This window comes from Nelumbo lutea, chromosome 1, assembly GCF_056320005.1.
Source record: "Nelumbo lutea isolate HS-2025 chromosome 1, American lotus-T2T, whole genome shotgun sequence".
Taxonomy (NCBI): domain Eukaryota; kingdom Viridiplantae; phylum Streptophyta; class Magnoliopsida; order Proteales; family Nelumbonaceae; genus Nelumbo; species Nelumbo lutea.
This window is the reverse complement of record NC_142684.1, coordinates 93,205,915-93,221,002: the sequence shown is the minus strand read 5'-3', so window position 1 is coordinate 93,221,002 and position 15,088 is coordinate 93,205,915. Positions and strand designations below refer to the sequence as shown.

The following is a 15,088-nucleotide window of genomic DNA, read 5'->3' as shown; positions in this document are numbered from 1 at the left end:
ACCCCATCAGATGCATCAGCAGCTAGCTTCTTGCAAAGCCTATCTGTAGGTTGTCAAAAGAGACTGATCATATTTTCTACATACTACAAATTAAATAAAAAAAAATCGAAGTATATAATCTAAAACCACATGATCATTTGAATAGGTCAACTAAAAGAGGCACCAATCCAAGCTAAATTCTAATTTACAGATGAAAAAGGTTAAAACAAGACTAATAAAAGGAATAGGATGATGAAAAATAAGGCAACAAGAGGACAAAATCAGGCTCAATAGCCCGAGATTGTTCGTTGCAAGTCCAACCAGAGTGCTTACCAGTGTGCCACTCGAAGCACTCCTGACTTCGGTCTTCTCCGACCTTTGACTCCAAACACTACTACTGATTTGATATTAAACACTTAAAATTTCTAATTTCTAAAACAAAATTGGAAGACGTGCACCTATGAACTAACACCACCGCATCCATCTTCACTTGGAGAGAGAGAGAGAGAGACGGAGGGAGTGAGAGTTCAATAGAGCAATATCAAAGGAGAGTTTTCGAAAAAACCCCTGAAAACTAGCACAATACGGCATAACACCTACAAGTGTTGGGTTAATATTTTTTCTTTCAGTCATAACCCTAATCCAACCCAATCCCACTCTTTTTGGGTAAGATTTATGTTAATCCAGCCTAAGTGCCCAATTTGCACCCTATAAAGTAAGCTTCTTAATGATACATGAAATTTTATGATCCGATCTGGTATTTAATCCAATTATTTTAAATTTGGATGATGTATTTATGTAATCAGATTGAATTCAGATTTGACTCTATTTGATCCGATTAATCTAATTATATTATATTATATATTGATTTCAATATAAAAAATTTATATAATTATATTTAAAATTATATATATATATATAATAAATTTAGTATGTTATATTTATATTAATTTATTATGTATAAAATTTGATAAGTAATTAACTTTCTTTTGCATTCAAAAAATAAATAAATTAGAGTTGAATTAAATCCAAATCCAATCTGAATCAGCTAGAATTCAAATTCGAATCCGAATCAAATTTCAAATGCAAATTTTCAATGATTGAATCAGATTCGGATTTTGTTGAATCCGACTGTTTACAGCCCCTACTAGAAAGTAATGGCGCTTGTGTTACAATGAATTGGACACATTGGGAGCCCAATAGGGGAAAAGAATAAGATTGTGTTTTGGTATCATTGCTGGCTTTACTTGGAACTTTTTAGTTTGATCAAAACAATTTGGCATAAAATTGTTACCTGAGGCTGTAAGCATACTATAAAATGCATGTACGGGAGCTGTTTGTAGAAATGTCAAATTGGCGTTTCTTATTTCATGCGAGTGAAGTCTAATATTCTAGCTGAAGGGACTCTCATATGTATGAAAGCCATTGGTTGGACAGCCTTCGCCGACAAGCATGTAACTTCATTGCACTGTGATATATTGTTTTCATGGCAACTGCAGTGTGAAACTATAATGGTTTGTTAGTTGCACTGTTTTCATTGGCAACTAGAAGTCTCATCAGTTAATTAATGATGAAAATTTTTAATGGAGACAAGAATGCTTTATATCCTAACCACTCTCCACCAACTGTAATCTCATCTTCAACCTCTCCCTCTTCATTAAAACCATAAGCGAATCTGTCTCTTTTCAAGCTTGTGCATATCTTTCAATATCTTTAGGAGGGGACACACTAGTCGTTTAAATGATATAGAAATGAATTACACTTCCAAATGTTTCTGTAATTCTAGAGAAAAACCAAGGGCTATTCACTCTCGCGCTAGAGAAAACATTCAGAAGAAATTTGACTGGTGTCTCTGCAAGTACAGAGAAAGAACACAATCGCGCAACCATTATGAACCCCATCATGTCTAGCGGTCTACTCTATTTCTTTCTGCTACTACTAAACGTGTCAGTCTACTTTCCAACCTCTGCTTTGAACCATGAAGGTCTATCACTCCTCTCATGGCTCTCAACCTTCAATATATCCTCCTCTTGTTCTTTCTTCTCTTCATGGAACGCAACCCACCAAAATCCATGCAATTGGGCGTATGTCAAGTGTTCAGCAGATGGGTTTGTTTCAGAAATCTCAATCAGTTCTATCAACCTTCCTACTAGTTTTCTTACTCATATTCTCTCGTTCAGTTCTCTCACAACACTTGTCCTCTCTGATGCAAATCTTACAGGCGAAATACCACCAGCAATCTCGAATCTGTCATTGCTGGCCACCCTCGACCTCAGCTTCAATGCTTTTACTGGAAAAGTTCCTCCTGATATTGGGAAGTTATCTCGACTTCAATTATTGTCATTGAATTCCAACTTTTTACAGGGTGAGATTCCACCTGAAATTGGCAACTGTTCAATGCTTCAGAAGATTGAACTGATGGACAACCAATTCTCAGGAAAGATTCCTGAAGAATTGACCAGGTTATCTGGTCTAGAAATATTTCGGGCTGGTGGCAATCAGGGACTACATGGAGAAATTCCAGCAGAGATTTCAAACTGTAAAACTCTGACTTTTCTGGGTCTTGCACATACTGGGATTTCCGGGAAGATCCCATACAGTATAGGAGAATTGAAGAATCTGAAAACTCTTTCCATCTACACAGCAAACCTCTCCGGCAAGATCCCACCTGAAATGGGCAACTGCTCAGCCTTAGAAAATCTGTTTCTGCACGAGAACCAACTGTCTGAAAGTATTCCTAACGAATTTGGTCTGTTGAAAAATCTCAGGAAATTGTTGTTGTGGAAGAACAACCTTAGTGGGAATATACCAGGAGCACTTGGGAACTGTTCGAGCTTGACGGTTATAGACCTCTCGCTGAATTATCTTACTGGTGAACTCCCTCCATTGCTTTCAAATCTAGTAGAGTTAGAAGAGCTTCTTCTCTCTGATAACAACATTTCAGGTAAGATACCTCCTATCATTGGCAACTCTTCGCATCTGAAGCACCTTGAACTAGATAATAACCAATTCATTGGTAAGATTCCATCCGAAATTGGGCGGTTGAAGAAGCTTTCTCTATTCTTTGCATGGCAGAATCAGCTCCATGGAAACATACCATTTGAACTGGGAAGCTGTGAGAAACTCCAAGATTTGGATCTTTCACATAATTTCCTCACTGGATCAGTTCCCATTTCTCTGTTTAATCTCAAGAATTTAACCAAACTTTTGCTTCTAAGCAATGGACTTTCCGGGAAGATTCCACCAGAGATAGGAAATTGTACAAGCTTGACGCGTCTACGCCTAGGATCAAACCGGTTTTCTGACCGAATTCCATCAGAAATTGGGCTCTTAAGTAGTTTGAGCTTCCTTGAATTATCGGAGAATCAGTTCTCTGGAGAAATCCCACCTGAGCTTGGTAACTGCCATCAGCTAGAAATGGTTGATTTGCATGAAAATGAGCTACAAGGCAATATTCCAACGTCTTTTCAATTCCTTCGGAATCTTAACGTTTTAGACCTTTCAATGAATAGAATATCAGGCTCTGTTCCGGAGGAGTTGGGGAAGCTTATTTCTTTAAATAAGCTTGCTTTAAGTAATAACTACATTACTGGTTTGATACCCAAATCTCTTGGTCAGTGTAAGGATTTGGAGTTGCTGGATATGAGCAGTAACAGAATCTCTGGTTCGATACCCGACGCACTTGGTGACTTGCAAGAATTGGACATTCTGTTAAATCTGAGTTGGAACGCTCTGTCTAGTCCAATTCCTGAAAGTTTTTCGAATCTGTCAAAGCTTGCTTCCTTGGATATTTCTCACAACATGTTGACAGGAAGCCTTACAGTACTGGGTATGCTGGACAATCTTGTTTCCTTGGACGTCTCATACAATAACTTCTCAGGTTTTCCTCCTGATACCAAGTTTTTTCGAGATCTTCCCGTAACTGTTTTTTATGGTAACAAAGATCTCTGCATTAAAGGAAATGACTGGCATTGCAAATCTGGTGAAAATCTCCACAGAAGAAATTCGATCAGAAATGTTTTCTGTTTAGTACTCAGTGTTACAGTTATAGTAGTTATCGTGCACTTGGGAATGATATTGGCCATACGATCTCAGAGAATGGCAGTTAGAAGAGATGAGGAAGAACAGAACGGGCTGCCATGGGAATTCACTCCATTCCAGAAGCTGAATTTCTCCATAGAGTATGCCTTAACAAGGTTGTTAGATTCCAATATTGTTGGCAAAGGATTCTCTGGCGTTGTTTACCGCGTTGAGACTCCAGGTGGGCAGGTGATTGCCGTGAAAAAGCTGTGGCCTTTGAAGGATGGGGAGTTACCAGAGACAGACTCGTTTGCGACGGAGGTTAAGACTCTTGGATCAATAAGACATAAAAACATAGTGAGACTACTGGGGTGTTGTACCAATGGGAAAACTCGGTTGCTTCTGTTTGATTACATCAGTAATGGGAGCTTGCATGGATTGCTTCATGAGAAGAAAGTGTTCTTGGACTGGGATTCCAGATACAAGATCATTCTCGGTGCAGCTCAGGGTCTGGCCTATCTTCACCATGACTGCATCCCTCCAATCATTCATCGTGATATCAAGCCCAACAACATCTTGGTCGGTCCACAGTTCCAAGCTTATCTCGCAGATTTTGGCATTGCAAGGCTTGTCAGTTCCCCAGATCACTCAAGGCCATCCCACACTGTTGCAGGCTCTTATGGGTACATAGCTCCTGGTAAGTAGAATTGTTCTCAGTTCCATTATAATGACCAAGTTGTTTTCTTAATCTGCTTGGGTTGGTATATGATCATTATCACCTTTAATCCAATGCAGAATACGGATATAGTTTGAGGATCACAGAGAAAAGTGATGTCTACAGCTTTGGGGTGGTGCTTCTGGAGGTCTTAACTGGAATGAAACCAACCGATCAAAGGATGCCTGAAGGCGCCCACATTGTGAGTTGGGTTGGAGAGGAACTCAGAGAAACAGATGAAGGAGCCACATCCATTCTTGATCAGCAGCTTCAGCGCCTATCTGGTACTCAGATCCAAGCGATGCTTCAAGTACTCGGTGTGGCTCTTCTCTGTGTAAACCCATCCCCAGGGGAGCGACCCACCATGAATGATGTAATAGCGCTGCTCAAGGAGATCAGGAATGAGAATGAGGACTTCACCAAACCCAAGCTTCTCAGCAAGCACTGTTCTAGCTTTTCCAGATCAACTGAACCTCTCATCAGATAATCCTTTTCGTTGCTTGACTTGGCAAAATAGATATCCATAGAACTGAATTAAGTCTTTCTCATTGGTAGAATAATTAGCCAAAGCACAAAGAGAAATACTTCTCATTCTTTCTGGGCACAGTCAATATAACTCTGTTTGTGCGTGGTTCAATTGATTTTGGTGTTAATTGATACCCTTCATTTGTATGATATATTTCTGTAAGTTGATAAAATTAATTCTGCTGAAACTTTAGTGCAGAAACAAGTGGGTTCTGATGAGGTGATGAAGGATTAAATGGATGAAAAGTTCTAATTTAACCATCTGAAATTTCCGTCGAACTACTACTCATTATGCAGATAAATCCTCCAAATTTAGCTTAAATTTCCCTGATATAGAGTATATATCAGAAATTCAATCGTCCCCATCCTTCTGTCTTCCCGCCTTCAGCCTTTCTATAACAAACAAAAGCTGTCAAAAGCCAGAAACCAACAACAAATGCTACAGTAATCACGGCCCATATCTCCATTTGCAGTTGCAGCTTTCATTAATTCTGGTCCCCCATCAAATACATGTAGCTGTCGTGCCAATGGAGTTGTCTGTATGAACTTGAGCCAAGAAAAGAAATGTAGCTATCGCGTAGAGCTTAAAATTTTGCGGGAAACCACTGGGCCATCTACTAAAAGTGAAGATAATAGATCTCATGCTTCCATGTTCTTGACGTGATGTATTGCTTGTGGCCATGTGATGCTGGCCGCTTGAGCCCCACAGTAGGATTGCTGTTCTTATCAAACTCTAATGGCTGACGGTGCAGCCTACCTTCAACTAAAGTTCTTTGCTTTAGGAAATAAATTTCTTAGACAAGTGAACGAAAAATACAGAGCTTATTATCATTTCAACTACAAGCTGGAATTATATGGAATTATTTGATCCTTGTTTTATGTTGTTTTTTTTTTTTTTTTTTTTTTTTCTGAGAATAAGAAGAACCACACGTAAAACTTCAAAAGGATTTCTATTATGTTGAACTACTAATTCAGTTTGTCTGAAACTAAGCCGATTTTGTTATTTGTTGGACCATATTGGGTTCATGCAATGCTGTGTCAGGATCTGATACAAACAAGACATATACAACCCAATCAAGAATAAACACATCACTTGCTGGTACATCTGGTAATGGTGCAAACAAGCTTGTTTGTAGCGGATCCGGGGTTGGTAAATACATATATGGAAATATTGGCATAAAGTCCCATTTGGGAGAAGTTGCTTTACAATTCGGTTTCAAGAATGAAAAAAAAAAAAAAGAAAGAAAGGAAAAAAATCAATCCTCCATACGTGATACAGTGGAGCAAACAGCTAAAAATGAATATGTATTTAATGCACTATCTTTTTTGGGGCTATATTAATATATATAATATTTTAATACATATAAAATGTGTCACTTCATATAAAATATTTATATAATACACATATATGTATATATATGTATATGTAAAATATATTGTGGGCCAGGTGGGGCTAGAAATTATCACCCCTACTTGCATATTTTACATGTTAATAAATGTATGTCTGAATATGCATATTTACAAATATAATCATATTATATGTTTTAAGAGTATGTTTAAAAATAAAGCATTCACATATTATACATTATCTATGACAAATTCCCAGAGTTTCCCGCATCTCTGAAAATACAAAATGCATGAAAAAATATGACTCGAAACTCACCAGAAGGGCTTTGGCCCCCTATCAGAAAACCTGCATCTGTCCCACTATGTTATTTAGTTATTTGTACCTGCTGCATCCTTGATGCAAAAAGGGGTAGCTCCTTTAATAATTGCTTTTAGGACTGAAAATGACTTAAAGTATACATGCTAATGCTATGCCTATAGCTATATTACTTCATTCATAAGTATATGATGAGATCATTGGTTAAAGTTCCTCTATATATGTATAAACGAGAAAATTTATAGATTTCCCTACCTTCCCTTCCTTTCCTTACTTTTTTTCTTTATTAGCTTAAAAGTATAAACGGAAAAAAAATCAAGTAGAATATAATCGGCAAGAGCCTTTATTTGGCCTTGTTGATTTACGCACCAGGACCAAAGGCCTATTTATGTCTTGATCCTTTTTAGATTTGCGACCTCTCTTCTTTTGGACAGAAATGAAACCATGATCAAGAGTGTTATCTTCTAAGTCACTTTTATCTGGAACCACAGTGTTCTCAGTGTCAACAACCATAGGATAAGCATCAGACTCTTCAGTTTGAGTTTCCATGCCAACTGTAACAGATGTAGTTTCTTTCCCTCCCTTTTCGCTTTGAATTAAAATCCCGTTTAGCATCAAGATGTTTTTGGATCATAGCACTTGAACTTTTCAATTTCATAATGTCAAGCCTCTATGCTTCAGATTGAGAGCCATCATCTTGCCCCAAGTTTGAAACTGCCATAGTTGAATTTATTTATTTATTTTTCTATTTTCCTTATTCTCTGGTGTCACCGAGGGATTTTCCTTCTCTTTGGCCACCAAAACCTCAATCGGATTTGGTAATGGTGAAATGGAAGAGTCCTCATTGTCAACTAAATGCCATGGGGGGAGAAACATCCAAACTATTTTTCCATCGGTCAAACATACCAGTCAAGATGAGTTGTTCTCTCTTCTAAAATTCTTTAGTTGGTGGGGCTGAGTTAGCCATTTTGCCAAAATCCCTAAATGGTTTGTTATAGTCAGTAAGAAAAAGGTTATCTTTGACCATAATACCTTGTTTATGAATAAGCATTGGGTTAGCACTCACATTAAATGGCTCTAAAATAACTGCATTTCAGATTCTTTATTTAAATTTTCATCCAAAAGCTCTAAGGATCTTGGCAGATCCATTTTTCCTTTATCTAAGGGAGTTTCCAACTCTATCAGTTTCCTATTGATAGAAGATTGTCTATACGCTGTTTTCATGGTCGTCGGCCGCCTAGCCAGAATCTCTTCCTTACGGTTGTTCGCTTTATTGTGCTTGCAAGTGTTAGTGCCATGGCTGATCTTGTAGCAATGAGTGCAATATTTTGGAATTTACTCATAGACCACTTGTTTCCGAAAAACCATTGCGGCTAGTACCAATCCAAAAGCGAGATGGATGTTTTTTCAATAGATCCAGTTCAATACAAACCCGAGTTGCATTTGTTGTAGAGAGATTTGTAGTTGTAGGATCAAGCTTTAGCATTGGGCCAATGGCTCGGGCAATAGAACGCAGTAAATCTTCCAAGAAAAAGTTAATTGGAAGAAAGAGGAGATTGATCCATACAGGAACCACAGATGGCTTCCAGCTAAACACAAAATCCGGTATCCACTTGAATAATCTAAATAAAAATGATTTGATTTTAAAGACATCATGCAACTATGCTTTGAAAAAAAAATCTCTTCTATAGCAAAACAGATTAAAACATGTTTTGAATCCAAAGACGAAGTAACCCAAACCTCACCTTTCAAAAGAAAAGAGTGAATAATGAATATTGAATCATCAGTAATGTTGGGCGGCCATATATACACTTTTCGATCAATGTCCATTTGAAAACTTCATGGGATTGTTGCAAATCTTCTTCATAGAAGAAAACCGCCGGTTTTCTCTGCTTTAGACTTGCTTCAACGATGGGAAAAGATAGCGTTGGCACTGAGATAGGAGAGAGGGAGCTTACTACAACAGGAAAAGATTTCACTAGCAGATCACCTGCTGGAGTAGTCATGTTTCTGCTGAAGGAATTACAGGGAGCCAGTCATCGGCTCCACAAATAGTGAGTTGCACCCCTGACAATGGCTCTCCTATAGAGAAACCCTAATCGCACCCCAAACAAGAAAACGTGACGTCGATTCCAGGTCTCAGGTTAGACTGCAAAACTTCACCAACCATGACGGTAAAAACAAGAACCGGATTGGCCCATAAAGATTGTTGATTTAAGGCCTCATTTTCTTCCCATGCAACTTTCTTTGTATTTGTATTAGTGCAGAAGCATAAAACTGAAATTCGATCTGGTCTACTTTTGTTTGAAGTTTTATGTATTTATTTATTTATTTTCATTACAAATGAATTAAAACAAAACTAAAAGCAATTAAAGTGAAACCTGAAGCAAAAATGAACCAGAATTTGCACTATCATGTATTTGTTCCAGAACAAACTAAATTGAACCGCAAGCAATCGAACCCCAAGTACCAACTTACGGGTGGTTCAGTTGGTATGTTATCTGGTTTGCTCCAGCATAGAGGTGGATTTGATTCCCACAACCACCAACTTTGGGGGGGGGGGGGGTGGGGGGTGGGGGGGATTAATAGTGTGGTTTGTATCACCAAATATAAAAAAAAAAAAGTAGCTGAAAGGAATTTTTACCACAACATTGCTTGTATAATTAATGGTTGTATTAGCTTTCAATAGCACTTCTTCTTCAGTTTCTTGGTCTACTAATTTTCTTTTCGATTATGTATTCTTTTCTTTCTTCTAAGCTAGATTCTATAGTTTTTTGTTATGTTGGTTGATACCTTAATAGTTTAGCTCATTCTATAGTTTGTAGAGCTAAGTCTTTTGATGAAGAGGTTGTTTGGTCATCTCTTCCTTTTGGACTATTCTTGTAATTTTTCTTCTCTTTAATAGTAAGTGTTTTCTTTATAAAAAAAATGTTCTTTCAATGTGTTTTAACACACTGAGATAACAACATGAAACCTGTTTTGCCATCAAGAAAGACATCCAACCATTCCTAGCAAAAGGTGTTTTAACACACTTACAAAATGATATCCAACTGCACATCATCAGGAACATCTCTCATATGTCTAAGTTTCAACGCATGGTTTAGTGCCATCATTTCAGTTTGTTAAAATGCTTTCTGTTAGCAGTAGATCCTGTCACCAACTATATGGGATTGATTACATGAATCCTCTTTTGCCATTATGTTCTGTTTAGTATCATGCCTATATATTGTAATACACTAAATACTTAAATAATTTCTTACTACAATCAATGCCATTTTCATTCTACCTCTAGCCCTTCTAGCCCCTTCAACCTATAATAGATCGGTTCTTGTTAAGAGTGTTGCACATGGTGTTTTATGCTTGTATACCAAACCATCTCAGCTCTCATGTTATTATCCAATAGAGTCAATCTTAGATTTCTCTAAATGACTTCATTTCTGATCTTATCATTTCTAAATTTTCATATCCACCTCAACATATGCATTTTTTACCATGTCCTTTTTTAGATGTTTCTTGACTGCCCAACATACACCCTGTTACAATATGTTGGGTTATTTTCCTCATGAGGTGTGAATCCACAGTAATAAAGGAAAATGAAAGAAAAGTAGAAAAGACCAAAAAAGGGATATGAGAAGGATTTTTAGATTGACTCACCTTGGAAGCCAGCATGTCCTTGGGCTATCAATGAAGAGGGTCTAGCTCTCAATCTTTCTTTTGTTCTCTAAGGCTTTTGGAGAAATAACAAGGTTTTTTGGTGGAGAAGGCTTTGAAAAGGGAACAAAAAGAGATTCAAGGGTTGTAGAAGAGGATGAATAAATCCTACAACATCTCTTGTTGTAAAAATAAGATGTATGTACTATGATTTGAACATTCACCACTTGCGAAAATAGCAACTATTATTACCACCAAGCTATGACAAACTTACTTGTCAAGAGAGAGTTAGTTTTTTGTTTTAAAATACATAAATATAAGATTAATGGAGTTGGGCGGGTTGGATTGGGTTAAAGTGGGTTGGGTTCATTTAATTCTATATAACCGGGTCATTAATGGGTTGGCATGTTAGATGGGTTGGGTTGAAGCTTAACCCAAACTAAACTCAACCCAACCCACCTAATTGCCACCGCTAGAGCCTTGGATGTCAGGTAGGACTACTTAGGGTCTGAATTGGACAAAGATCAAAATCAACATAAGCCAATTAACCTGGCCCTAGTTAGACATACTGCAACAAACAAAGACCTCTCAGAGAGAGAGAGAGAGAGAGAGAGAGAGAGAGATTTGAAGGGCTCTTGATATCAAATGATTGATAGCAAGGATCTTTGTCTACAAATACAACCCATGGAAAGTAGGGGTAGCCACCAGCCGAGCTCTTCACGACCTACTTGAGCTCGGCTCATAAAAAACTCAACTTGGCTTAGGCCGGAGCCCAATTTACAGACGCTAGGAATAAACGAGTTGAGCTCAAGCCTAATAGAGCTTGACTTGTAAGGCTTGCAAGTCGAGCTCGAATATACATATACATATATATATATATATATATATATATATATATATATATATATAATAAAAATATTACAATTCTTAATTTTTTAAATATCAAATAAAAATATTTTTATATATTATTTTTTATTTTTATAAAACTTTTTTTCTCAAATCGATCTCGAGCTTATGAGTTTTTGACTCGAGCCGAGCTCGAGCTCGAGCTCAAGGTTCTAGCTCGAACCAAGATCGAGCTCGAGCCTTGTACTAACTTGGTGAGCCGAGCTCGAGCTTTGTACTAACTTGATGAGTCGAGCTCGAGCCTCATACTATTCGGCTCAGCTCGGCTCGAATCCACCCCTAAGGGAAAGTAGCATATTTTGGTAGGAATAATATGAGAAGCCCAAATCCATTTCTATAGCAATGGGCCTTCATCCTCTCCGATAAAAGAAAGTAGCATAGTTTCATTGTGCTATGTATCTATATATCCATCTATCTATAAGAAGGAAGAAAGAACGAGAGACTATATAAGTCTGGGGGTACATAGTCTGACCCCAGTCCCCAGCAATTAAACAAATAAAGAAAAAAGACCAGCGATTCCTAATAGGAAGAGGATCAGGATCGCCATGGCCAGCATTTGCCAGCCAATCAGCCACTGCATTTGCTTCACACAAGGAGTGAGAATATTGCGTATTAAGCCTGAAACTTCTGCAAACATCATGGTACCTCTCAATGATTCATCTAATCCCCCAAGCAGGGATCACTCACATCCATAACACAATCAACGACAAGCTGTGGGTCTCCTTCAATGATAACCAAGCAAGGATTATGTGAACACAATGGCTGTTCAACGGGTTGTGGAAACCAATGATTCCACGTTAGTAGTAAAAAACATGGGACCCGTACCTTTCACTGTGAATTTATTATCATAGTTTCTATAGCCCGCTGAAGAGCCATTGCCTTTAGCTCCAACTGATGAGCTTGTACCTCTGTCCATTGGTAGCTACACCCTACAACCTTCTAAGCCTGATCCGGCCCATGATCATCCCTATTAATTATTCTTCTTTTCAATTCCCAAATTTAATACAAATAATTGCATGGGTGGGTCCACTTTGAGAGGCTGCTGACCTATCCATCTTACTTCCCAAAATCTAATAGGATCACCTCATGCCCTTTCTACTGGAATTTGAGGCCTTATGAACATCATAAAGGGACAATTCTCTATTGCTGATAAGCCCTACTTTATTGACTCAAGCCTTTGTTAACAGCAAGCCTTTACTTACTCATAATCACATGACCTATTAAGGCTCAGGGATTTGCAACTTGAGCTCAGTTTGGAAGGAAAACAAATGTAAATATGTAGAGTATAAAATTATGTATTTTATATTATTTTATATATATTTGTATTGTACATATTTGTATTTCTTTCAAACTGAGCCTTTGGGCATATATGGATGTTAATTTTGGATTTTTTTGATTACAGGTTATAGATAAGACTTAGAGGCCCCGACCTCGTAGCCCAATTTCAGAACCGAATGCGACCTTATCCAATTTAAGCCCACCCTTCTCTTTTTTATATAAAATGCAAATATGGTATGAGGGTGGAGGAATGCTCATAAACAAATATTATACATAATCAAGTAATATTTTTCTTCTAAAATAAGGCAATTTCATTCAACCAAGCCACCAATATTACATATCCTTGACCTTGAGACAAAAAAAAAAACATAAGTGATAGACCACTAAAATAAGTAAGTACTCATATGCCTAGAAAGAAAGAAAGGAAGAAAAAAAAAAGAATTACAATGTTCATATTGCAAAAATAATATATAAACTGAAACGCACGCTGACTTGGCCTTTAGCAAAATATTTGTCTGACGAGGTTTAAAATATCATAACTTTTTTGTGTTTATTATATATGTACAATTTTCATTTTCAAAGTCACTTAATTATCTTAGGTAGGAACCATGGGATTAAAAGTTTTAAATAGTATTTAAAAGGGTCATTTACTAAAACCTATCTTATATTTTTCATTTTATTAAAACAACCCCTATAATTTGCAATCGACTTACTTAATCGATTTTTTATTAGATGACTGAAAAATGACAATTTTGACACTAATGTCTATTTGAAGAAATTTAATCAAAAGAAAATAAAATAAAAATACTATTTTTATCCCTAATAAGACACACAACCACTCTATTTTGTTAATTTTATTTTCTGTACAAAGAAGTGTTAGGGATAAACAATCATGGGCCCATATCCTTATAGGTTGCAAACTATAAGGGTGTTTTAGTAAAATGAAAACTATAAGGTGGGTTTAAGTAAATCTAATAAACTATAAGGGGCATTCTATTAAATGACCTTAATTAAAAATTTAACATGCTTATGTGCTGTCAAATATAAAAAGTTTCACGGAAGAAGATGGTTATTCATATCTCATCCTCAAATAAACCACTTGATTAAACATGCTCTAATACCATATCAAAGAACCATTAAACTACTGAAACTATTAGGTGAGGTTCCTAAATAGATTTTTACTCTAACAAAAAATAAAGCTGTATTTGGTTGCAATACGAATAAATTTGTACTGATGCAAAACCATGGCAGTGCAAATGATTTGAGTGTAAATTCTGTCCTATTGTTGTTTCAAATTTTAACTTATCTTGTTTGATTGTAGTACAAAAGAAGTAAACTAAGAGATAAAAGAAGAATAAAATAAAACTCAAGACAAAATTAAATAAAAATTTACATTTTTTTTTCATTTGCATTCCCATACATTTATACAGCCAAAAGGACAATGAGCAATTGAGCATCAACTAGATTAGACAATACTCTGAACCTTGATATGTAGAGAGGTTTAGTTTCTCTTTTCTTTCATATGCATATAATGGTAGTCTATATTAATGCTTGTAAAGACTTCCTATGCTACAAGTCAATGAACTGGACAATAACAACAAGATACGTAAACTCTCTTTTAAGAACACCACAATAATTATACAATTATTCTAAAATTTTAGCACAATTATATACAATACGACATCACATTCTTTGGTGAGATATGTGTAACGCAGTAACGGTAGTTGAGATGTAAGGGTCACAAGGATTAGAAATTATCAGGAAAAATAATAGAGAATAAATAAATGATGGCATGTTTTTTTTTAAATAAAATAAATTCTTTAAAATAGCAATGGTTATGTGATGGGTTCATCAAACTAACGCTAATAATAGTTAATTTAGAAGCAAATTAAATATTTACAACAAATATTGGAAGTTGCAACAAATCCAAACCATTAACTTATCATAAAGCATTTTAAATTGTTTCTTTTGGCCTACGCCTGCTGTATGACGAAATCCAAACTCTTAAAAATGCATGTACACTGTCAGAGATCGGATTCAGCAATGTTCTGAAAACCGGACCAGCCGGTTGAACTGGTTGGATCATGACCCAGCCCCTTACCGGTCCGGATATACCCCCAAAACCGGTATGTAAAAAAACTGTGAATAACGGGTCACCCATCCGGTTCAATTGGCAAACCGTAGAACCGGTCCCAATGTTGTATAATCGGCAGTTCTTTTTCCACTTTCACATTTTGTGTAAAAAAACAAAAAAAAAAAAAAAAATGTAAAACTGTGCCAAATAGGCTCTCAGGTCTCAAGTTCCCAACCCAACCAAAGAAAAGAAAATAGTAAACCTCAAAACCATCGAT

At 36.6% G+C, this 15,088-nt stretch overlaps 1 protein-coding gene across 2 annotated transcripts; it reads left to right on the top strand.

The window, feature by feature from the left end:
• Nucleotides 1–1,388: 1,388 nt before the first annotated feature.
• LOC148876172 (uncharacterized) lies at nt 1,389–5,507 on the top strand. 2 transcript variants are annotated; one of them, XM_088946659.1, is made up of 3 exons: nt 1,391–2,087; nt 2,201–4,696; nt 4,795–5,507. In XM_088946659.1, exons 1-3 carry the CDS (start codon nt 1,958–1,960, stop codon nt 5,199–5,201), a joined length of 3,033 nt encoding a protein of 1,010 aa, XP_088802785.1. In that variant the 5' UTR covers nt 1,391–1,957; the 3' UTR covers nt 5,202–5,507. The 2 variants fall into 2 exon arrangements, with proteins under 2 accessions (XP_088802777.1, XP_088802785.1); XM_088946651.1 differs by having other exon boundaries at nt 1,389–4,696.
• Nucleotides 5,508–15,088: the final 9,581 nt, after the last annotated feature.